This window comes from Pristis pectinata, chromosome 32 (genome assembly GCF_009764475.1).
Source record: "Pristis pectinata isolate sPriPec2 chromosome 32, sPriPec2.1.pri, whole genome shotgun sequence".
NCBI classification, from domain to species: Eukaryota; Metazoa; Chordata; class Chondrichthyes; order Rhinopristiformes; family Pristidae; genus Pristis; species Pristis pectinata.
The window spans coordinates 11,008,604-11,033,208 of record NC_067436.1 but is presented as its reverse complement, the minus strand read 5'-3'; the positions used below and the strand labels follow the sequence as shown (position 1 = coordinate 11,033,208).

Genomic DNA, 24,605 nt, shown 5'->3' with positions numbered 1-24,605 from the left:
GCAGACAAACAGGCTAGAGGGGGATGAAAGTGGTAGCTCAACGTCATCCCTATCAGCTGCCCACAGGAGGAGACAGCTGGAGAAACTGAAGGGAAAGGATTAATCTTTGATTATTTTTAACAAATTCCCAATAATCATGATTATGTTGCAACTACCCATGGCCTTGTCCAAAATGTTAATCTCATCTTGGGCTCCCTGTTGTCAATGCTACACTTCTCAATGAAATAACTGGTTTTAATTGTTAGTCTGATGAATTAGTTTGTGTTTCTTCTCTCTAGAATCCCAGAAAAAGTGCAAAGTTTAAAGTGTGGGAAAGCCTGATCTTATATTGAGAAGGAGGTGATGAGTTGTTAAGAATTTAGAACAGTACAGCACAGGAACAGGCCCTTTGGCCCATGATGTCTGTGCCGAACATGATGCCAAATTAAACTAAATCTCTTCTGCCTGCACATGAACTATATCCCTCCATTCACTGTGTATTCCTGTTTTCATCTAAAAGCCTCTTAAACTCCATATTGTATCTGCTTTCACTACTACCATTGGCAGTCCGTTCCAGGTACCTTCAACTCTCTGTGTGTAAGAAAAAACATACCTGCCCCACACATCTCCCATAAACTTTCCCCTTCTCACCTTAAATACATGTCCTCTAGTATTTGACATTTCCACCCTGGGAGAAAGATTGTCTCCCCTATCTAGGTCTCTCATAATTTTATAAACTTCTACCAGGTTTCCCCTCAAGTCTCCAACACTCCAGAGAAAACAACCCAAGTTTGTCCAACCTCTCCTTATAGCTCATGCCCTCTAATCCAGGCAGCTTCCTGGTAAACCTCTTTTGCACCTTTTCCAGTGTTTCCAGCTCCTTCCTGTAATGGGGTGATGAGAACTCCAAGTGCGGCCTAACCAAAGTTCCAATAACCATAACTGCAACATGACTTTCTTACTCTTGTACCCATCCATAATGTGCATCATTTCCAAGGCCCAATATTTTATCACGACCTCCACTTTCTCCTCTCTGATGGACCGCTCAGTAACTTACAATAAATGTTGATTCGTTGAACCCGGTGGCTTTGCAACTTTCACCGAGTGGAAAACCTCAATTTCCATTCCCAGTATAATGGCACTGGTCGAAAGACAGGGTGGTGGATTCCCTTAGCATCAACCAGAAGCCCAGAAGTAAGTCAGATCTGAGCAATGCAGTTGCACAGTGGTGAGGAATAAAATAGATGTGTCCGGACAATCAGCTGATTAAATCACTCCTCACGTTTCTATCATGGTTATTACTGATCTGCTTTTGGAGCTTATAGAAGAAAAAGAAATAGCTGATAAATCTTTAATATATTTTTTCCCTAATGATCTTGCGGAATATCCAGACCAAATTTAATCAAATATTAATCCTTCCCTTGAATTCCTTCAGCTGTCTCCTACTGTGTACAGCTGCCAAGTGCCGTCAATGTTCAGGCAGAAAAGTGATGAGCACTCCACTGGTCCAACATTCTTTCAGATCTTCAAAGACTTTTTCAATGTCTCCAGAGCTGCTCTGTCTTTACTTTTGGTTTGTTGCCTCATAGACTATTCCCTTGTCCTTGTTTGTATTCACTCACAGGATGTGTGTGTCATTGCTAATATACCCTCCCTAAATTCCCCATTGGCAGCCCGTTGGCCTACTATAGAATCAGCATAGAGATCTGAAATGTAATCTTATAATCGCACAACAGTGTTTGGGGATAACCATTCTCTACATTGTTTGCCCACAGCAGTGTCCAGACATGGGAAACCTTGTCTGAAAGAGGTTTCTTTTCATTAATAGTGCAGTGCAGTCTGGAAATGGGCACTTCTGCTTACTGAGTCCATATGGATCGTTAAGCAACCATTTATACCCCCTCCATTCACCCCGCATTCTCATCATGTCTGCTCAGATTCTGCTACTCACTCACATACACCGGGCAATGGTGAGTCCTGGGGTAGGGTTTCGACCCGAAACGTTGATAATTCCTTTCCCTCAACAGATGCTTCTTGACCCACTGAGTTCCTTCAGCAGATTGTTTGTTGCTCCAGTTTACGGTAGCCAATTGACCTACGAACTAAATTGCCTGTGGTGACCCTGTAATTGATTGTTGGTCAAGGGAAATGGCATTGATCCTTGGAGATGCCCATCCTTCAGTCTCATTGAAATACGTAAAATTTCTGAGAGATCTTCCTTGACTAGGAAGTCTACATCCAGAGTTGTAGTCTCAGGATAAGGGCTGAGCTGAAAAAAAGATCCCTACCTTTCAGTCAATCTGAACACCCGGTTACTTGTCTCATTAATTCTCCATCTCGCTTTCTGTCTCAACTCTCTTCCTTTGGCCTCTTACATTGTAAGGTGAGCTCACAGAAAGGCATCTCATCTTCTTGCTTGGCACCTTACGACCTTCAGGAATCAACTGTAAATTTATCAGTTTCAGACAACCTTTGTCTAACGTCAGTGTTTATTGTTTTTCTTTTGGTATTTCAAGTTTCAGGCATCTCTTGTGTATACCTTCCCCGCCACACCTGTTATCACTCACCAGTCATGACCACCCTCTCTCAACCAGCGTCAACTTTACTTGTGTCATTCAGTGTTTCCTAGTGTCTACTACATAACTCACCTTTCCCTTCATCATCTATGCCCCTCCTTCCTTTCTCTGCAACCTTGAACTTGTTTCATCTGTAACTTTTCCCAGTTCTAACGAAGGGTCATCGACTGAAAGATGAACTCTTCGGATGATGTCCAACCTGCTGAAGATTCCTAGCACTTTCAGATTTTATTTCAGATTTCCAGCATCTGCAGTATTTTGCTTTCAACTGATCTGGGGATAGAATGTAGAACACTACAGCACAGGAACAGGATCTTCAGCCCGTAATGTCTATGTCGAACACAAAACTAATTTTCTTCTGCATGTACATGATCCATATCCCTCAATTCCTTGCATACTCGTGTGTTTAACAGCTTCTTAAACACCACTATCGTATCTGTCTCCACCAACACCCCCGGAGCCCGTTCCAGGCACCCACCACTCTCTGTGTAAAGAACTTGCCCCACACATCTCCTTTAAACTTTCCCCCTCTCACCTTAAATGCATTTCTACCCTGGGAAAAAGATTCTTTCTACCCTATCTATGTCTCTCATAATCCTATAAACTTCTACCAGGTCTCCCCTCAGCCTCTCATGCTTCAGAGAAAACAACCCAAGTTTGTCCAACTTCTCCTTATAGCTCATACCCTCTAATCCAGGCAGCATCCTGGTAAACCTCTTTTGCACCCTTCCTAAAGTCTCCACATCCTTCCTGTAATGGGGGTGACCAGAACTGCACACAATACTCCAAGTGCGGCCTAAACAAAGTTTTGTATAGCAGCAACATGATGGAGCAGGAAGCAGATAGAGTAAAGGATCATCAAAGAACCCCTTTAACAGCAGAATAAGCTCGAGTAGAGGATCATTCAAGATCCCCTTCCATGGCAGAATGAGCTACTCTTTCCTCTGTTGAGTAACTGTTGGAGGTGAGGAGAGACAGGTCAACAAATGACATTTAAGGGGCTTCTGCAGTTTCCAAGCAATCAGTTTGGAGGGTAGAAAATCACCGTTTGGCTTTTTTGGAAGTAGAAAACTTCAGCCAATTTTGTCACGAGTGTTAGAAGGTTATAAAGTTTGTTCATGTTAAAGAAAGATATAACTCTCATAAATCTTTTAATATTATTTTCTAATGAGCTAGTGGTGTATTCAAGTCAAATTTAATCAAATATTAATCCTTCCAGTGTCTGCAGCAGCCTCCTACTGTGTACAGCTGGCAGGTGCTGTTGTGCGTTGGAGGAGAATGATGAGCTCTCTGCCCTCCCCACGTTTCAAGCCTTCCAAGGCTTGTTCAATGCCTCTGGAGCTGCTTCGGTTTAACTTCTGGTTTGTTGCCTGAAAGGTTATCCTCTCCTCCTTGTGTTTATTCACTTGCAGGATCTGGGCATTTGCTGTCCAGGCCAGCATTTATATACTCTCCTTTATTCCCCTTAAGTGTCTTTCTGGGCTATTAAAGAGTAAACCACACTGTTGTTGGCCTGGAGTCACACTGAGGAAGAATGGCATCAAGGGATTAGCAAGCCAATGAAACTTTTCAACAATTTGGTTGCGTCATTGCCATTTCTGACAGTATATTTTTATTCCAGATTTATGTCATTAATTAACTGATTTCAAATACCCCTTCTGGTGTGTTAGAATTTGAGCTTGTGTCTCAGGATTATTAGTGTACCTTATTAGCCCTGTAACATAAGCACAACTCCTTCATGATTTACAGTCCTCACTCCATTTCAAATCAGATATAATTAATACAGAGGTCATTAAAATGTTCTCCTCTTGTTCCTCCTAGAACATTTCCATCCCCAGCATTCCCTTCCTGATGAAGTTGAAGCATTGTAGGATCTCTCTGATATGTTATTGCCCAGGATGGTAGAGTGCTAGCAATTTATATTTCCTTCAGTTTTTACACACCACCTCCCCATTTTAAACATAGAATGGTTCAGCACAGGAACAGGCCCTTCGACTCACAATGTTGTGCCGAACTAATCAAGCACCTAGCTAAACTAATCCCCTCTGCCTACACAATGTCCATATCCCTCCATTCTCCGCACATTCATGTCCTGTCTAAGAGCCTCTTAAACACTTTATCATATTTGCCTCCACTTCTATCCCTGAGAGTGCATTGCAGGCACCCACTACTCTCTGTGCCCTACACATCTCCTTTGAACTTACCCCCTCTCACCTTCAATGCATACCCTCTAGTATTAGACATCTCGACCCTGGGAGAAAGATACCGGCTGTCTTCCGTATCTATTTCCTCCAGGTGCTCTGGTTTCCTCCCACATCAAAGATGTATGAATTAGGAAGTTGTGGGCATGCTATGTTGGCGCCGGAAGCGTGGCAACATTTGCAGGCTGCCCCCAGAACACACTACGCAAAAGATGTATTTCACTGTGTGTTTCGATGTATATGTGATTAATAAAGATATCTTATCTTAATCTTATAAACATCCATCAGGTCTCCCCTCAGCCTCTGACACTCCAAAGAAAACAACCTAAGTTCGTCCAAACTCTCCACATAGCACATGCCCTCTAATCTGGCCAGCGTCCTGGTAATCCTCTTCTGCACCTTCTCTGAAGCCTCCACATCCTTCCTATAATGGGGGTGACCAGAACTGAATGCAATACTCCAGATGTGGCCTAACTAGAGTTTTATAAAGCTGCAACATAACTTCCTGACTCTTGAGCTCGGTGCCTAAAGTTCCAACTCCTTTCAATATGACACACATCCTACCCAGCTGTGAAATAGATGTAATAATCTGGGCATCCATGTTGAATCTTCAGCTTATCCGAACCATTGTCCACACCAGCCCCATGGCCACTGTAACATTCTGCAGCCACGTGGCTCTCAGTGACCTTGAGGACTCAGTTCCCCAGCTGTTCTCTGAATGGAGCTGGCTGCAGCTGGTGACCAGGCATTAGGATGCTGCCTTCTGAGACCCAGCTGTCCTGAAATATTTACAATTAAAATTGATTGAAGCAAATTAAAGAAAACAAATAAATGTATTTAAAATTATTAAATGGCTGTTAATGAACTAAAAATAGATCGAGAAAAAAACTTAGCTGAGCTAACCATTTTAGTAAAGATGAGAGCTGTGATCAAATACCAGTATAAGTGTCCCAGCTATGGCTGGTGTAAAGCTGAGGGGCGTGATACAAAGTGAATCTGGACTTTTGGCTCAGGATGTTATGGAATGTTCATCAAGTGCAGAGGAAAGCAAGGGATCAGGCGCACCAGCATCTGGCCTCCAGTGCATTTCTGTATTTCTGTGCTAGTGAACATTGATTGAGGGTGAATTTTAATGTGCCTACCGCAGATGGCCAGAGCTTCTCCACAGAATCGGCAGTGAGTTATCATCATGACCTGGCTCTTTTTCAGTGGAGCCACCTAGCTCTGACCTGGTCCAGATTATTTGCAGCTGGAACACTCCTGTCTCCCATTGGCACCTCTGGATGTGTCTATTCCATCCCGTCCCCTGGCCAGCCTCCCTTTTCCTATTCTACATAATCTTGAGGATTCCTAAACTCTTATTACCTGTACCCCAACTCGCAGTAAGTTCCATTCACCCAGCATCCCGACATTGACCCCCAGTTAACCAATTCCTTAATTTTGAAATTCTGTTTCTTGTTTTCCCATGTCTCAAAGTGTTTCCTCCTTGCCATCTCCTCCAGTGCTGTGGAATATCTGTGCTCTCTAAGTTCGTAATCATTCCTGAATTAAATCACTCCACCCTTGACATTTTCATGGTCATCATGGACGAGATGGCCCTATTTCTATGAACCTATTATTCTATTCACTGTTAAAACCTTAAAATTCACCCTCAAAACCTCACTTTCTTAACTCACCTTTAATATCCATCTCTTTGCTCCACTCTGATATCTTCATCTCAGCATCAATTTTTTTGTTTGCTAACACTCATCTGAACCATCTTGGGACATCTTTTGATATGCAAAGGACCAAATAAATGGAAATAGTTTTTGTTGCAAGTATTTATAAGGCCTCACTGATTTGTTGGTGTTCAACGGACCTGTGTGTCTCTGTACGTGAAAGTTGACATGCAGGGGTACCAAGCAATAAGGAAAGCTGGCCTTTATTGCAAGAGGCGTTGAGTAGAGATATCTTCCTTTAATTAAATAGGGCCGTGGTGAGACCACAATTGGAATATTATGCACAAGTCTAGATGCCCTACCAAAGCAAAGGTATACTTATGATAGAGGGGGTGCAACAAAGATGATTCTTTGGATAGGAGAATTGTCTTTGAAGAGAGATTAAACAGAGTATTAATCTGTACTTACTTGAGCCCAGATCAGTGAGTTTCTATGAGATGATGTCAGGGTATCTGGGACTAGGTCTCAAAAACAAGAAGTGGGCCAGTTGGATTTGAAGAATTTTCTTTACCCAGAGGGTGCTGAATCTTTGGAATTCTCTCCTAGGAGGGATAATGTGGCTCAGTCACTGAGAATATTCAAGATAGAGATTGATAGATTTTTAGATATTAAGGGATATGGGGTTCGTGCAGGAAAATGGTGCTGAGGTAACAGTTCAGTCATGATCTAACTGAATGGCCTATCGCTGGCTTCTGTTTTATTTGCTCCATCCATATTCCAGCAAATAACATTTGCATTTCGAATAATAAAAATAAAGAAAAGGGGATTAACTTTTTACACAGGGTGGTGGGTGCGTGGAACCCACTGCCTGCAGATGTTGTGGGGGCAGATACATTAGTGACATTTAGGAGACTCTTAGATAGACACATGAATGATAGAAAAATAGGGGGTTATGTGGGAGGGAAGGGTTAGATAGATCGTAGAGCAGGATAAAGGGCCTGTACTGTGCTGTAGTGTTCTATGTTCTATGTTCTAATTTGCCACACATGGCTTAGAGGTGAAAAACTCATAGTGTAACTTTACGATAAGACAAGAGTGTTTGGGGAGAAAGGTGGTTTGCACTATTTTGCTTACCCAAGCAACAGTCTGGAAATGGGAGGCCTTAGCAGGAAGAGGTTATATTTAATATTTTATTTGTTAATGGATGTTGGATATTGGTGAGTAGGCTGACATTTATTGTCTATCCCTGATTGTCCCTTGAGTTGAGTATCTTGCTGTGCCATTTCAGTCAAAAGTCCAGCACATTTGCTCTGGGGTCACCAATGGGCCAGACTGGGTAAGAATAGCAGACTTTCCTTCCTGAAGGACATTCGTGAAGTAAATGTTTTGTTTTTGACAACCAGGCAGTTTTAAAGACTATTTATTCCAGATTTATTTGTTTACTTGAATTTAATTCCCCAATTCCCATTGTGGGATTCAACTGAATGCTCCTACTTAACCACTGTTCTACCATCCCCTATAGATGACTGAACATTTTGACTTTTAATTGAGTTTGATCTGAAGGAGCGAAAATGACTCAAATTAAAAAGCAGTGGGTGAAAAGTATTTGTTCTATGATCCTCCCAGCTCTGGGTGAAAGGTCATTGACCTGAAACATTGACTCTTGTTTCTCTTTCCACATGCTGCCTGACCTGCTGAATATCCCCAGCATTCTCTTGTTTTTATTTCAGATTTCCAGCATCTGCAGATTTTATTTTTCAATTAATGGTGGCTTGTTGCCTTGTGAGTCACCAATCTCTTTCCGCCCATCCCAATATTTCTCATTTCTATTGATGCCAAGGTAGTTTTCTCTCAAAGGAACCCTTTTTACTCAAAATATCCCTTCCCTATTGACCTCATTTACATTGAACTGAGAAGTAATTGCAAAAACTCCCACTCTTGACTCATTGGTTGTGTGAGTAAACCCATGATGTGGTAGCATTTTCATGTGATATTCTGCTTTTAAAATTTATTTTGGCTGAATTCGACTGAGCTGTATTTCAGAAACAGTATGCTACACTCACTTGCTATAGTATTGGGAGTTTAGCGTGTATAACTATTCCATTATTTCATAGAACTAATGAATTGTAGTGTTCATGTACAATACAGGGACTTGGAAGCAAACTTTGTTGCCTTGGTATTGGTTTATTATTGTCACTTGTACCGAGGTACAGTGAAAAACTTGTCTTGCATACTGATTGTACAGGTCAATTCATTACGCAGTGCAGTTACATTGAGTTAGGACAGAGTGCATTGAGATAGTACAGGTAAAAACAATAACAGTACAGAGTAAAGTGTCACAGCTACAGAGAAAGTGCAGTGCAGGTAGACAATAAGGTGCAAGGTCACAACAAGGTAGATTGTGAGGTCAGAGTCCATCTCACCGTATAAGGGAACTGTTCAATAGTCTTATCACCATGGGATAGAAGCTGTCCTTGAGCCTGGTGATATGTGCCCTCAGCCTCCTGTATCTTCTACCTGATGGAGGAGGAAAGAAGAGAGAATGACCCGGGTGGGTTGGGTCTTTGATTATGCTGGCTGCTTCACCAAGGCAGCGAGAGGTAAAGACAGAGTCCAAGGAGAGGAGCCTGGTTTCCGTGATATGCCGGGCTGTGTCCACAACTCTCTGCAGTTTCTTGCAGTCCTGGGCAATTGCCATACCAAGCCCTGGTTCATCCAGATAGGATGCTTTCTATGGTGCATTGATAAAAGTTGGTGAGTGTCAAAGGAGACATACTGAATTTCTTTAGCCTCCTGAGGAAGTAGAGGCGCTGGTGAGCTTTCTTGGCCATGGCATCTACGTGATTTGACCAGGACAGGCTGTTGGTGATGTTCGCTCCCAGGAACTTGAAGCTCTCAACCCTCTCGTCCTCAGCACCGTTGATGTAGACAGGAGCATGTACACCACCCCCTTTCCTGAAGTCAATGACCAGCTCTTTTGTTTTGTTGACACTGAGGGCAAGGTTGTTGTCATGACACCATTCCACTAAGCTCTTTATGTCCTTCCTGTACTCCGACTCATCGCTGTTTGAGATACGGCCTACAATGGTGGTATCATCTGCAAACTTGTAGATGGAGTTAGAGCAGAATCTGACCACACAGTCATGAGTGGAGTGGAGGGCTGAGGACTCAGCCTTGTGGGGCACCAGTGTTGAGAATAATCGTGCCGGAGGCATTGCTGCCCATCCTCACTGATTGCGGTCTGTTGGTTAGAAAGTCAAGGATCCAGTTACAGAGGGAGGTGTTGAGTCCTAGGTCTCAGAGTTTGGTGACAAGTTTGCATGGGATTATTGTATTGAAGGCAGAGCTGTAGTCAATAAACAATAGTCTAACGTATGTGGCTTTACTGTCCAGATGCTCCAGAGCTGAGTGTAGGGCCAGGGAGATGGCGTCTGCTGTAGACCTGTTCCGGCAACAAAGTTGTCATCATCACGGGTACATTTTCCAGCTCAACACCTATGCTTATCCCCAGTTTTCCCAGCAGAAGTCTCCATATCGATGGGCCTAAACCTCCAGTGTCCTGCCATCACTGGTACTCCGCTGGGCTCCTTACGGTGACCAGCAGAGGCAGCAAGATCTTTGGCAGGCTCCCCTGGTCTCAGCCAGAGAAATCTGCCTGAGCTTACGTCAGATTAAACCTGAACTCTAGTCGAGGTTTAGGGCGAATCTCAGTCAAAATACATGGGAGGCATTGGCTGCTGGGGAAAGAAGATTACTCTAGTGGTGTTATACAGTGAGAGAGACAACATCCGCAGTTCAGCAGCTTTCCACCATCTGCCTCTCCAAATGTGGATCCACTTGTTTTGTGTTGTCATCTGACCATGAGAAGGAGGTGATAACCCTCGAACCTCTTAAAGGAGCCTCTCCCAACAGGGGTGAAGGTGGTAGTTATTTTTAATTATTTATTGAAATTAGTCTTAATAATTTAGATTTGTGTTTAGCATATAAAATTTATTAGTGCTTTAAATGTTCAACAATGGTATATTTAACTATTTAATAATAATTGAATGTCTGGGAATATCGGGGGTGTTCACAAACACTCAGTGCACCCCGATTGTAGACAGTTTTGACAGCACCATTGGCAAGACCAGTTCACATGCAGCAATGTTAGGACAATGGCAGATCAGCCTAGTATAGAGTCATACAGCACAGAAACAGGATCTTCAGGACACTGAGTCCACACTGGCCCCCAAGCACCCATTTACACTACTCACATTTTATTTTCTCTACATTGCCAACAACTCTCCCCGGATTCTACCCCTCACCCACATCATAGGGGCAATATATAGTGGCCAATAAACCTACCCAGCCACATGTCATTTGGACTTGGGAGGAAACTGGAGAACCCAGGGGAAGCCCACGCAGTCACGGGGAGAACATGCAAACTCCACACAGACAGCACTGGAGATCAGGATTGAACTAGGTTGCTGGAGCTGTGAGGTAGCAGCTCTAATTGCTGCACCACTGTGCCACCCAAATCTTGCATTCTGTTGCATGCATTGGGTTTGGTGGGTGGGAGTAAATCTTCACTGTGTAATAATATAAAATCTATAGCAACCTTTCACACATCTCCCTATTTCTGAGTTAAGTAGGAATAAAACCTTGGAAGAATAGTGACCCGGGATGCAGACTTGCTATTGCCCATTTTACCCCGTAAAGATAAGTTCTCGGTAGTCATGAACAACAACACCCAACTTCCATGGCACCAATAGTGTCAAAGTCGAGTTTATTGTCATATGTACAAGTACATGTGTGCACAGGTGCAATGAAAAACTTACTTGCAGCAGCATCACAGGCACATAGCGTCATATAAGCAGCATTCACAAATTAAACATAAATTGTACAAGATTTTTACAAGAAAGAACACAATTAGAATAAAAAAAAGTCCATTTTAATGCAAAGTGATCAAAATGGTCATAGTGTTGCAAAACTGTAGTGATTAGTGTTGTGCCGTTTGGTTCAAGAACCAAATGGTTGAAGAGAAGTAGCTGTTCTTGAACCTGGTGGTGTAAGACTTCAGGCTTCTGTACCTCCTGCCCGATGGTAGCTGTGAGAAGATGGCATGGCCCAGGTGGTGGGGACCTTTAGTGATGGATGTTGCCTTCTTGAGGCAGCACCTCCTGTAGATACGACCATGGTGGGCAGTGTGACATAAACAATGCAACATTCTTCACAAGAACATTACTAATCAACATTTGACACTGAGCTGTAAGGTGATATTGAGCAGTTGACCAAAAGTAGGGTCAAAAGGACAGGTTTTAAAGTAGACAGTCGGGTAGAGACAGATTTAGGGAGGGAATTCCCAAGGCTGGGACCTATCTTCCTGATTGTAAGTGCGATTAAATTTGAAGGTTAAGAGGCCAGAATTGATTTGTACAGATGTCTTGGAGCTCTGGAGCTGGTGGAGATTCCCGAGATGGGAAGGAATGAGACCATGGAATGGTTTAAATACAATAAGATTTTTAAGATTGAGACTTACTTTATCATGACTGCATGGGCAGTTGAGTTTTGATGACTTGTTTATAGACCAGTTAGATGTTGAAAAGAAATGACTAAGGAATGAATAAGGAAGAAATGACTAGGTTTAATTGTACTAGGGGTACAGTGGTGTAGTGGTTAAGTTACTAGAACAGCCAGAGTTTTTGGCCAGATTTAGAGTTTGAATCACATTATGGCAACTGGCAAATTTAGATTACTTAAACTAAGTAAATCTGGAATTAAAGGCAGACTCATTTGCCTTACTTCAGGAGAGGGAAAACTGAACTCCTTACCAGTCAGACTCCCAACCTACTGACATGGTTGACTCATAACTCTCACTGGAAGGGTAGTTAAGAATGGACAAAGAATTCTGGCATTGCCAATGACATCCCCATTTCTTGAATGAATAAATAAAATAAGATTTAATTCAGGCCTTAGTTTAACAGCATGCATCTAGTTCTTACTTCTATGTCATACTTTGAATATGTAAATATATAACCATAAGCCAGCACTGAAAATGTTAGGTAGCAGGGAAATACAAATTAGATATAGGGGTTTCCTTGCAAGATAGATTCAAAATCTAGATAAGATTATAATGAGATGATACAGCACCCCATTGGTAAGAGGGTACAATTACAGTGTGACAAGTTTGCACAGGATATTTCCATTAAAAGACACTTAGACAGGTATGTGGGTACGAAGGGTTTAGAGGGATAGGGCCAAATCTTGGCCATCATGGATGAGTTGGGCCAAAGGGCCTGTTTCCATGCTTTCTATGAATGTGGACGTGGGTATTTACAAACAGTAAAAGTTGCAGAGTGCTAACATGAATTAAGGTTTTATATAAGAAGAAATCCATCAAGTTACAAGATTTCTAATCTTGAGAAGTTCAAACTCTCACCAAATGAATGTCTTATTTTTTTACTTTGTTCCTTTACCCATTCACTTTCAGCAGTTTTACTGCCACTTGCATCAGTTGTGTTCAACTAATTATTAGTGTTTGGATCTTCTTGTGCTGCTTGGGATGTAGGTCATGGATCTGTTTATATTGTGAAGAGTGCTATTATTTCAATTTTAAATGAGGAAGGAGATCAGCTGGAGTTTTTTGGCTGAAACAAACTTTGCATCAAAGCATGATTCAAAAAAACTCACCTTCATTTACCAAACTTTGTTTTGACAATTTCTTCTGCCCAGCTGATATAATGAAAAGAACTTGCATTGATATAGCACTGCTCGTGATTTTGGGATGTTTCAAAGTAGTTTGCAGCAAACTGTGTGCTTTTGAAGTGCAGACATTACTGAAATGACATTTTAACAAACAAAAGTGTTGTTGCAAAAGCAAAACATTGCAGATGCTGGAAATCTGAACTAAATTCCGGAAGTGCTTTGCAGGTCAGGCAGAATCTGTGGAGAGAGAAATAGAGTTAACATGTGAGGTCATCAGAATAATATGATCATGGCCAATTGATGTATTTTAGTAATGTTTATTGAGGGTTAAGTATTGACCAGGACATTAGCAGACTCTTTCTCAATTAGCGCCACAGAATCGTCCTTATCCAACTTGAGAAAGTCTCAAGAGAGACTCCATGTCTCTGACAGTGCACCACTCCCTCAGTACTGCACTGCACTTATGAGTGTGGACCTGGGTTAATTGTGCCCAAGTCTCTAAAGTGAGAACTTAACTCCACCCTCTTTTGACTCAAGAGGTCAGATTACCAACAACTGAATGACACCCGGCACTGAGCAACATTTGTATGTTCTGTGTTATTATGTAGTTATAATAAAGAACTACAGTTCCCAGTAGGCAATGCAAGGGGTCACATGGGGGAACAGGAAGTGGCTGCAAAAAGAGAGGGAAAGCAAACCAACCTGTTGTTGGTTAAAATATTCAGATGTTAAACCCACGCGAAGTTTGTCTCTTGATGAAGAACATAACATGTTCTACTTAAATTAAAACATTAGACTGATATTAAGGCAACATCCAGAAACTCTCATATTCATATTATTTCATATTTCCTCATGCCATAGAATATGGGCATTTGGCCCATTGGGTCGAATTTTTCTAGCATTCCCATTTCCCCCACTTATTTCCCTGTTACCTGTTCTCTCTCATATGCCCATTAACTCCACCTTGAGTTCTCCTATCCAACTACACAGGGTGTTTTAAGGAACCAATTAACCAACCACCCATTTTCAATATTCAAACTAATGTTCCTTTAGGTCAGGAGAACTATTGGCACATTTCAGTTGCGTTGGATCCTCCTCCTTGGGCAGTATCCTGAGCATTAACTGTAATGGCAACTGTTCTCCAGGAACATTACGAGGCTGGACCAAAGTTTGGGGGTGAGGTGGGGAGTCGAAGTACCACGTGTCATACAGTACTGAAACTGCATACTAGAACTGAACCTGGTTGCGAGATTTTGCTGAGGTTCAGGTCCTCAAGGGCATATTGCCGACCACATTGTCAGCATTTCTTTACAGAAGCATGGAATTGCTATGGACACCACAACCCAGAGAGCACACCCTGTTTAGCCAGTCTAGCATTGTAGTGGAAGTCTCTCATGCCTGATGCCATTCTAATGAAGCTCCTCTGCACCCTCTCCAGCATGGTGAGGTTGCCTCAGAAAGCTAAGGAAATTCAGCATCTCCAAGATGACCCTTAGCAACTTCTATAGATGTGCTATCTATAAATGCACTATCCTGTCTGGTTGAACCACAACTGCTCTGCCCAAGACCCCAAGAAATTGCAGAGTTGTGAACGCAGCCCAGTCCATCACGCAAACCAGCCTCCGCTCCATTGACACTTCCCCACTGCCTCGGGAAAGCAGCTTACATGATGAAGGACCCCTCCCAACCCGTTCATGCTCTCTCCTCCTCTCTCCCATTGGGCAGAAGATACTAAAGCTTGAGTATCTTCTGCCCAACCAGCCTCAAGGACAGTTTCTATCCCACTGTTATCAGACTCTTGAACAGACCCTTCATACACTAAAAGACGAACTTCTGATCTCCCAATCTACCTCAAGATAAGATAAGGTATCTTTATTAGTCACATGTACATCAAACCACACAGTGAATTGCATCTTTGCGTAGAATGTTCTGTGGGCAGCCCGCAAGTGTCGCCACGCTTCTGGCACCAACATGGCATGCCCACAACTTCCTAACCTGTACATCTTTGGAATGTGGGAGGAAACCGGAGCACCTGGAGGAAACCCACACAGTCATGGGGAGAACGTACAAACTCCTTACAGACGGCGGTCAGAATTGAACCCGGGTCGCTGGCGCTGTAATTGCGTTACGCTAACCGCTACACTACTGTGCCTACCCTAATACTGTACCTTGTTGAGGTCCTTGCACTTTATTTGTCTCCCTGCACTGTACTTTGAACTGTAACACTATATTCTGCATTGTTTTCTTTTTACTACCTCGATGTACTTATGTGTGGCACGATCTTTCTGGAGGGGACGTAAAACAAAAGCTTTCCACTGTTTCTCAGTACGTGTGACAATGATAAACCAATAATAATGATGAAGGAGGTCGCTTGGGCCATTGAGTCCATGTTCATGAGTCCATGAGTCCATTAGTCCATTGAGACCCTATCGTATCCGCCTCCACCACTGTTTCCGGCAGCCTGTTCCACGCACTCACCACTCTCTGAGTAAAAAACTTAACCCTGACATCTCCTCTGTACCTACTCCCCAGCACCTTAAACCTGTGTCCTCTTGTGGCAATGTTTCAGGTCGAAGAGAAACAAAATTAATATGAAAGCTCTTTGACTTGAAATTGTTTCTCTTTCCGTAGATGGTGCCTGACCTCAAGTTCAAGTTTATTGTCATAGGCAGACATAGCCAGGGTATAAATGCCATGGAAATTAGCATTTTGCAGCAGCAGCACAGTATGTTACAAACCTGACAAACATAAGTTAATATAAACTTAAATTAATATAAATTATACATAACTTACACTACAAAATAAAATATACATAACAACATTAGTATGAGAGAGAAAAGAAGAAATATTGTGCGAGGAAGTGGTAGGTAGTGTTAGTGGTGTCAGTGACCTGCTGAGTGTTTCCAGGAATTTCTATTTTTATTTCAGCATTCCAGCATGTGCAGTTTTTTGACTTTCAAATAGGTTTGAAGTGTTGACATTGCTGTAACAATTCAACAAAATGTGTGCACAGCAAGCTCCCAAAAACGGCAATGACTGGGTAACCTGAGTCTCTGATATTGATTCAGGGATAAAGCATTTTCCAGGACTCCGGGAATAAGTCCCTCTGCTCTGTTTTGTGGTGGCACCATGGGATTTGCATGCACCTGTTGAACTTAATATCACAATCTTCATCCATAGCCTAACAGCCCGGAATAACAGCTCTGGATGAGGAACGGACTGTTATGAATCATGCTGTTTTAATGTTAACAAGCACATTGTTTTTGCATTTGAGAGTAACACTCTAGTCTATCTCACAGCTGGAAACAGATATTTGTGCAAAACATTAAACTACATATTGCCTGAAGAAGTCTGGAAAGTGTCACAACCTTCCTGTGGGCCTTTTGCACATTTGTTACATGCTAGAGTGGAGAATTTTTTAATGTGCATGGGTGTTTAGTTTCTACACTATTAGTGACCCACCTAGTAACTGATAACGCATTCGACTCGATTGACGCCCACTTCCTCACAATCAGTAGCTTTTCTGAGCAGTATTTTGCTGTATTAAAGACCTTTTAATCAGCGAAATAGGAAAATGCCTTGTACCCCTTGAGCTTCCAATACAGTCCACACAGATCTGAGATCAGCTCTACCCAAATGATTTAACCTCACAAGGAAAACTTCTACAAAACTTTATCTCTGAACCCTGAAGGTAATTGGGCAGAATACCAGCATATCTATTTAACCTTTCAAACTCTGTTATTCAACTGCGGCTGGTTACTCCCTGCAGATGGCATTTACATAGTTCCTTAAGTATGGGGATTGTTTTGGTCCCAGAGTATTTATTCATCTGTCTGTACTTAACTATATAACCTTCAGTTACATTTCCAATCAGATATTTGTCCAGCTGTTTTTTTAAAAGTTAATCAGCACGGCATTAACCTTTGATGAAAGCCTGGTCCACTTTCTAATCTCTAATCTTGTATTTTACAATTAAAAAAATAACAAACTCAGTCTTAAAATTGCCTGCCCTTTTGAGAATGATGCTAGTGGATTTTGGGGTATGGGTACAGGGTATATGATCTTGATTTATGAGTTGCAAACAATCTGCTGGAGGTTCTCAGCGGGTTGAGTAGCATCTGTGGGAGGAAAGGAATTGTTGACGTTTCGGGTCGAAACCCTGCATCAGGACCTGAAAAAACAATTATTCCCCCCCCCCCCCCCCCCCCACAGATGCTGTCTGACCCACTGAGCTCCTCCAGCAGGCTGTTTGTTGCTCCAGATTCCAGCACCTGCAGTCTCTTGTATCTCCATTGATTTATGAGTGGTCCAATTTTCTATCTCCAAAGCTTTCCACACAGAACCGTGAGGCATGAACTCCTTAGATGCTGTCTGATCAACTAAGATGGGGGGGGGGGGGGTGCAGGGGGGGGGAAGCAGAGCTGGTTCGCTGGAGCATAGGTTTCATCTGCTATGCCCATGTTTCGATGTAAAAGATCATACAGTGCCATTTTGCAGAAGGGAACGGACTGCTGTCCTGACCAACACTGGATCATTCAGCTAGGAATGCTCAGGTGTCATCGAGAGATGCAGCACAGAAACAGGCCCTTTGGTCCACCAAGTGTTCACTGACCATCAAGCACTCATTTGTACACTAATCCTACCCTAATCCATTTTAGTCTCTCCACATTCCCATTAACTGTCCCTCAGTATGATGCAGTGTTTATTTCATTCCCGTGTGTGGGACCTTGCTGGGCTTCTTAAATGTTGGTATTGTTGCTGCCTCCACCACCTCCTCTGGCACCTTATTCCAGATACTACTCTTTGTGTGAAAAATTTACTCCTTTAAACCTCCTCCCTCTCACCTTAAACCTATGCTCTCTAATTGATCCCTAACTTGCCCCTAGTGTGTAGATGAGTGGTAGAATCTGAGGGGGAAGTTGATGGGAATGTTGGGAGGATAAAATGGATCAGGGTAGGTTTACTGTAAAATGGGCGCTTGATGGTTGGCACAGACTTGGTGGGCTGAAGGGCCTGTTTCTGTGCTGTGTGTCTCTATGAGTGAGATATTGTCAGTAACCTTGTCAAGTTTGCCACAGAGAGGCAGTCTGCCAGTGCTCCGAGTTATAGCTCCTACTTGTGAAAGGTGCAGGTAGGGCACCCTAGAAATGTAAATATATTAATGATCTAAAATATTTCAATATTTCTTTCATGAATAATGGACTTCATTTCAGTATCTGACAAAAGAATGTGAAGGGTTAGCGGTTCATTAGTTGAGTGTTCCTTTCGTCACATACCAGCAACAAAAGAAACACACCGAGTCATGTATAAGTGTTAAAAAAACAATTTTATTAATAACTACTTATGATAATAAGAAAAATAAAAGTAAAAATGTTAGAAGGTTAGAAGTAAAAATGTTAGCTCTTAAACATTAACCCCAAAAACTAAACTTGAAGTGTGTGTGTGTGGCAAATTCCCAAACTCCGAGTCCAGGAATAGTTCTCAAAGTTCAGTTCAGCAAGCCATAAGGTGAAATGTGAACAAAGGCTTCTTCAAAACCACCGTTGACTGAAGAGGTAGAGAGAAAATAAAGAGTAATTACGAAATCCAAATGTTCCACGATGGAACCCATACGACACCTCAATCACCCATGAGCTCCATTCCTTTGATCCGAAGTATCTGCCACCCCGAAAGGCATCCGAGACGTGGCCGTCCACACAAATACCTGTTTCCTTCTACAGGTTAACGACAAAGTGGACTCCTCTGGATTACTCCAAAAATCCATACATGGATTGTGGTGACAGACACCATTATTGTTTTTCATCCATCGATACAGAGACCAGCAGGTGGTCTCGGTCTCTCTCTCACTCTCACTCTCTCTCTCTCTCCTTTCTCTGACTTACTATTCCAAACAACGTCATCATGTCCTTATCTCCTGATGTCGTCATCACGCCACACACACACACTACTGTGCTAGGTCTTAAAGGGACATTCACCAATAGTAACCTAATCTGTAACACTTTGAAGAGTTAACAACTCATTTAAGGTCATAAGATATAGGAGCAGAATTAGGCCATTCAGCCCATCAAGTCTGCTCCACCATTCAATCATGGCTGATCTTTTTTTCAACCCCATTCTCCTGCCTTTTCCCCGTAACCCTTAACAGTTTACCAATCAAGGACCTATCAATCTCTGCCTTCATAAAACCATAAGATACAGGAGCAGAAGTAGGTCATTTGGTCCATTTGTTGAGAGTTCCCGTGAGGGGTTAATAGTTCATTAGTTAGGAGTTCCTGTAAAGGGTTAACAGTTCATTAGTTAGGAGTTCCTGTAAAGGGTTAACAGTTTGTTAGTGGGTGTTCCTGGGAATATGCAAGAACGGATAGGAAAGGTTTAGAGGGATGCGGGTCAAATGCAGGCCAATGGGACAAGCTCAGGTAGGCACCTGAGAAATTGATGTTCATGTTGCCAGGTTGGAGACTACCAAGGTGGAATATGAGGGCCCTTATCCCACCAGCCCTTATACCCCTTCTCTTCCCCTCTCCATCTGCCCATCATCCACACATTCCTCCCTCCGGTCCCCCTCCTTACCTTGGTCAGCATGAATGAGTTGGGCTGAAGGGCCTGTTTCCGTGCTGTATGACTCTTATGACTCTTACAACTCTTTCGATATGTCATAAAATTGGTTTGTAAGTGCAGTCTTTTTCCTTTTATAATTGAGCTATTTTGATGTGGTTAAATAGATATGCATTTGATCTGAAATTGGTCAGATTATGTAATAACCAGTTATTTAGGTTTTGACTGGGACATGGCTTATTTCCATCTCCCTGGTCGATGGACATGAGATGCTTGACAGATGCACTCCATCTAGACACTGAAAGTGACAGAGCTACAATAAGGGGCCTCCCCTTTGCAAGACCAAGATAGCTGGGATTCTGAGAGGGATCAGGTGCTGATGGGAAATGCTATAATATTATCTCTTACCATTTGAATACAGAATCTAGTGCAGCTCTGTCTCCCTCAGTTCTTCCCCTGACATCGCACGAATGTTCGTCAACACCAACACTTGACCTCATGAACTCCAGCACCACAAAGTCCTGACATCCAAAACCTCCCAGCTGCACCCTGCATAAATTCTGTCCCTGCTGCCCTCTTGATCCATCGGCCCCAAGCTGTTCATTTGACAGTCTTCATGCATCTTTGAAAATCTCGCTGTGTTCTTGCTGGTGAAAGGCAGCTGTCAGCTGGAGGCTCTCTTTCCCAGAACAGTTCAATAATTACTTTGAAAAATGCCCGTGTGGATTTATAAACGGCTAACAAAGATACATGATTTGCCTCTCAAGTCTATCCTGCCATTCAGTGGGATCATGTCTGATTTGATTTTATACATCTGCCTTTGTTCGACATTGTTTCATTACCTTAGATTGCAACGTTTGTCAACCTCCAATGTAAAGTTATTAATTGAGCATCTACCATTATTTTTAGCTGCCAGTCCCACACTGCATACCCATAATGACTGCAAAAAAAACCAATGCATTTTGTTACTGATGTCCTGAGTTTGATTTTTAAGGCTGTTTTCTCCATTCAGTTTGGTATACACCTCCCAAACTGCCCTCTGTTGAGGTAATTGCCAGACCATTTCAGAAGGCAGTCAAGAGCCACATTTTGCAGTGTATTGGGGTGGGGATGGGGGTGTGGTGTGGTCACATACAAACAGGATCCATCAGGATGGCAGATTTCCCCAAAGAATGGATTATGCACTCTCAGGCTGCATCTGGAGTATTGCATTCAGTTCTGGTTGCCCCATTATAGGAAGGATGTGGAGGCTTTGGAGAAGGTGCAGAAGAGGTTTACCAGGATGTTGCCTGGATTAGGGGGCATGTGCTATGGAGAGAGGTTGGACAAACTTTGGTTGTTTTCTCTGGAGCAGTGGAGGCTGATAGAAGTTTATAAAATTATGAGAGGCACAGATAGGGTAGACCATCAAAATCTTTTTCTCAGGGTGGAAATGTCTAACACTGGAGGACATGCATTTAAGGTGGGGGGGGGGGGTAAGTTTAAGGGAGATGTGCGGGGCAAGTTTTTTACACAGTGAGTGGTGGGTACCTGGAATGCACTGCCAGGGTGGTAGTGGAGGCCGATACGATAGAGGCATTTAAAAGGCTCTTAGACAGGCACATGAATGTGCAGAGAATGGAGGGATATGGACCTTGTGTAGGCAGAAGGGATTAGTTTAGGCATTTAATTATTAGTTTAATTAGTTCATCACAACATTGTGGGCCGAAGGGCCTGTTCCTGTGCTGTACTGTTCTATGTGCTACATTCTATTGTGACAATCCAGCTGTTTCATGTTCACTGTTACTGACACTTTTTTTTAGTTTAATTGCTTGCACTTAAATTTTCCGGGGACCTCCTGCTCAGAGACTGAACTGTAAATTGCGACGGCCTCTCCCTTATGGTCTGCCTACAGTTAATCAGTGTCATTTGCATCAGGTTGACCTTAATTCAAGGGTTGGTGTGAAGTGTGTGAGGTCACTGATGTCCATGACATCTCACACTGCGAAGAAGGGGAAGGTAGTTTTTATAAAGGCAAGTGCAGGTGGCCACCTGAAGGTGATCGGCATGGACAGGCAATGGAAGATTAATCGAGTGATTGAGGTAGAACATTGAAGGATTGCTTGCCTTACAAAATATAGAAATAGATCACACAGATATTTTTGCAATTGTAGGCCACCGTATCAAACATCACATTTCAAATAAGGCAAATATGAGGGACCTCTGCAAAATCTTTTGCAAATATCTGGGGTATTTTGGCTCATTTCCAGTGACCTCCTCCTGCTCTCACACCAATCCAGTCATGGTGACTGTAAATAAACAGTGACACATTCTCCAGGACGCCCTTATCCTGTCCCATTTCCAGCTCTCCAAGAGAACAATGCGTTGATTTGGTTGATATAAAAACAGTTGAAATAAGTAGAACAGGAATGGGTCATCCACTTTAGGTTGGGAGATGAAAACTTGTTTTCTTGGTGTCTAGTGCATGGTTGCTGGGGATAACTGTGTTCGCTGCTCACACAGGTGTTTTCTCTCTTTACTCTTCTCAATCAGGTTTGCCTGACTTAGTACCGGATCCACACTATGTCCAAGCTGCCACTTACGTGCAGAGGTCCCACCTGTATTCCCTGCGATGCGCGGCGGAGGAGAAGTGTTTGGCAAGGTATGGAGCCACGTTCTTGATGAAGCCTTTGCTTCGTAGGTTTAACAGTCCACTTGCAATGAATTGGCAGGAAGGTCTTCCCTGCCCTGTTAGTGTGACAGCGCAGCATTCCCTTGGAGTGGCACTAGATTGTGGTGCTCAAGTCTGCCGAAATCTGTCTTGCTGTGTCTTCTACCAGGTGTATTGAAAAGAAACTGTATATTTTCTCAGTAACATCTGCCTTAAGATGCTGAATATTAAATATCTCCATTTGCAAAACAGAAAATTGTGCACAGGGCAAAAATGTCTGATTCAAATATTAGTTTAAAGATTTTCCCAACAACATAAAATATAATGTGCATGTTACTTCTTTAAAATAGTGTCTTTTTTCCCCCCACATAGTGTCTTGAGTATTTACAGATCTTATAAGATAAGATATCTTTATTAGTCACATGTACATCGAAACACACAGTGAAATGCATCTTTTTGCGTTGAGTGTTCTGGGGGCAGCCCACAAGTGTCGCCACTTTTCTGGTGCCAACATAGCATGCCCACAACTTCCTAACCCGTACGTCTTTGGAATGCGGGAAGAAACCGGAGCACCCGGAGGAAACCCACGCAATCACGAGGAGAACGTACAAACTCCTTACAGACAGCGGCCGGAATTGAACCTGGGTCCCTGGCGCTTTAATAGTGTTATGCTAACCGCTACGTGTGCAATGTTCAGCAAACATCTGTATATTCAGTAAGTGAATTCTCTTTCCTTGGGCTCAGATCAGTTTTCTTTTGTCTCTTCAGCTCTGCCTACACGGCTGACACCACAGACTATGACATCAGGGTCCTGCTGAGGTTTCCCCAGAGAGTAAAGAACCAAGGGACCGCTGATTTCCTTCCGAATAGACCACGGCACAGTTGGGAATGGCACAGCTGTCACCAGTAAGTCCATCGGCAAAATGTTGCTTGGGTGTTGGGGAGTCAGAAAGCCCTTTGGAAAATAGAGGAGAAAAAGGCACTTGCATTTGTAAGCACATATAATCCCTTGTGGCAAAGCATTTCAATTAAGATAAAATTATGCTGCACACCAGTAATTGTTTGTTTAAATGAAACTGGTCTGAAAATATTTTAAGGACAGCATCTTATTTAAAATGTTAAGCGAAAAGGTGAAGTTAATGAGGGTGAAGTAAAATAAATAATGACAATTGATGTGCTTTGTAGTTAAATACAATAGTTAATATTCACTGGGGATTCTTTTCAAATTATGTTTGTTTCAGATTCAGCATACATTTTTCTCCACTTCACCTATTGCTCAGAAACAGCAGTTATAACATTTAACCTCACAACGTGTAACCACAAGCATGTGCCTGAAATTGCAACTAGTGAGTCTACAAGCAATGAACCTCCTACATAGTGCAAACATTTTTTCGTTGGGAATTTTTTGCTTCCACTACTAAAGTCCTTCCAGATCTGTTCAGGCTTTTCCTGGGATTTGGGAAACAGGTATCCGGTCAAGGTACTGTTAACAAAGTGCAGTTATAACTTGATTCAGAACCTCTTTATGTGATGATGAATAAAAGTCAATGGGATTAATATACCATACTGATTGCTTTATTGTTACTATTGAACTAAATGGGTGGTTAATATAATGGACTAAATATAAAATGAAAATTGCTAAAAATAGTTGGGAGAGAAAACAAATTCAGCTTTGAAGTCTGTGACCCACCTGTCTGATGAAAAGTCATTGACCTGAAACTTTAACCTTGTTCCTCTCTGTACAGCTGCTGTCTGACCTGCTGAGCATTTTCTGTTTATATGTCGGATTTCCATCATCCAGAGTACTTTGCTTTTCTTTCACCAAGGCCTGCACTGTTCATATAATACTACAAAAATCTATAACTCATTATATTTTGATCACTGGATATGCAGCCTAAGCTCTTGAATAATTCTGAGGGGTCGTAGACAAAGATTGCAGTTGATTCTGGAGGCAACTTGAGGACATCTGTTTAAACATTGATGTTAATAAAATAAATTCAGTCTTTCACATGCTGCTTATATTAGAGCGTGGTGAAACTTGAGAACGACATTGGGGAGCATTTCTACTGAAGTAGACATGGTGGCAAATATTTTGGAGAGTCTAATCTACTTTTAGTTTTGAGGTGAATGTGCCTACGGACTAACATTGTCTGGTCAGATTCGGTGCTTTTTCTCATCACTGCCGCTCCAACGACCCAGGCTCAATCCTGATCTGTGGTGCTCTCTGTGTAGACCTTGTACATTCTCCCTGTGACCGTGTAAGTTTCCTCTGGCTGCTCCCATTTCCTCCCACATCCCAATA

The 24,605-nt window shown here is 42.5% G+C and overlaps 1 protein-coding gene across 1 annotated transcript in view; it reads left to right on the top strand.

Moving 5' to 3' along the window:
* LOC127585279 (lysyl oxidase homolog 1-like) overlaps positions 1 to 24,605 on the top strand; it is a 77,307-nt gene that overhangs the window by 19,493 nt on the left and 33,209 nt on the right. Inside the window, exons 2-3 of the mRNA XM_052042616.1 lie at positions 22,186 to 22,294; positions 23,072 to 23,209. Coding sequence (XP_051898576.1) covers positions 22,186 to 22,294; positions 23,072 to 23,209 — 247 coding nt within the window. The remainder of the gene's footprint in view (positions 1 to 22,185; positions 22,295 to 23,071; positions 23,210 to 24,605) is intronic.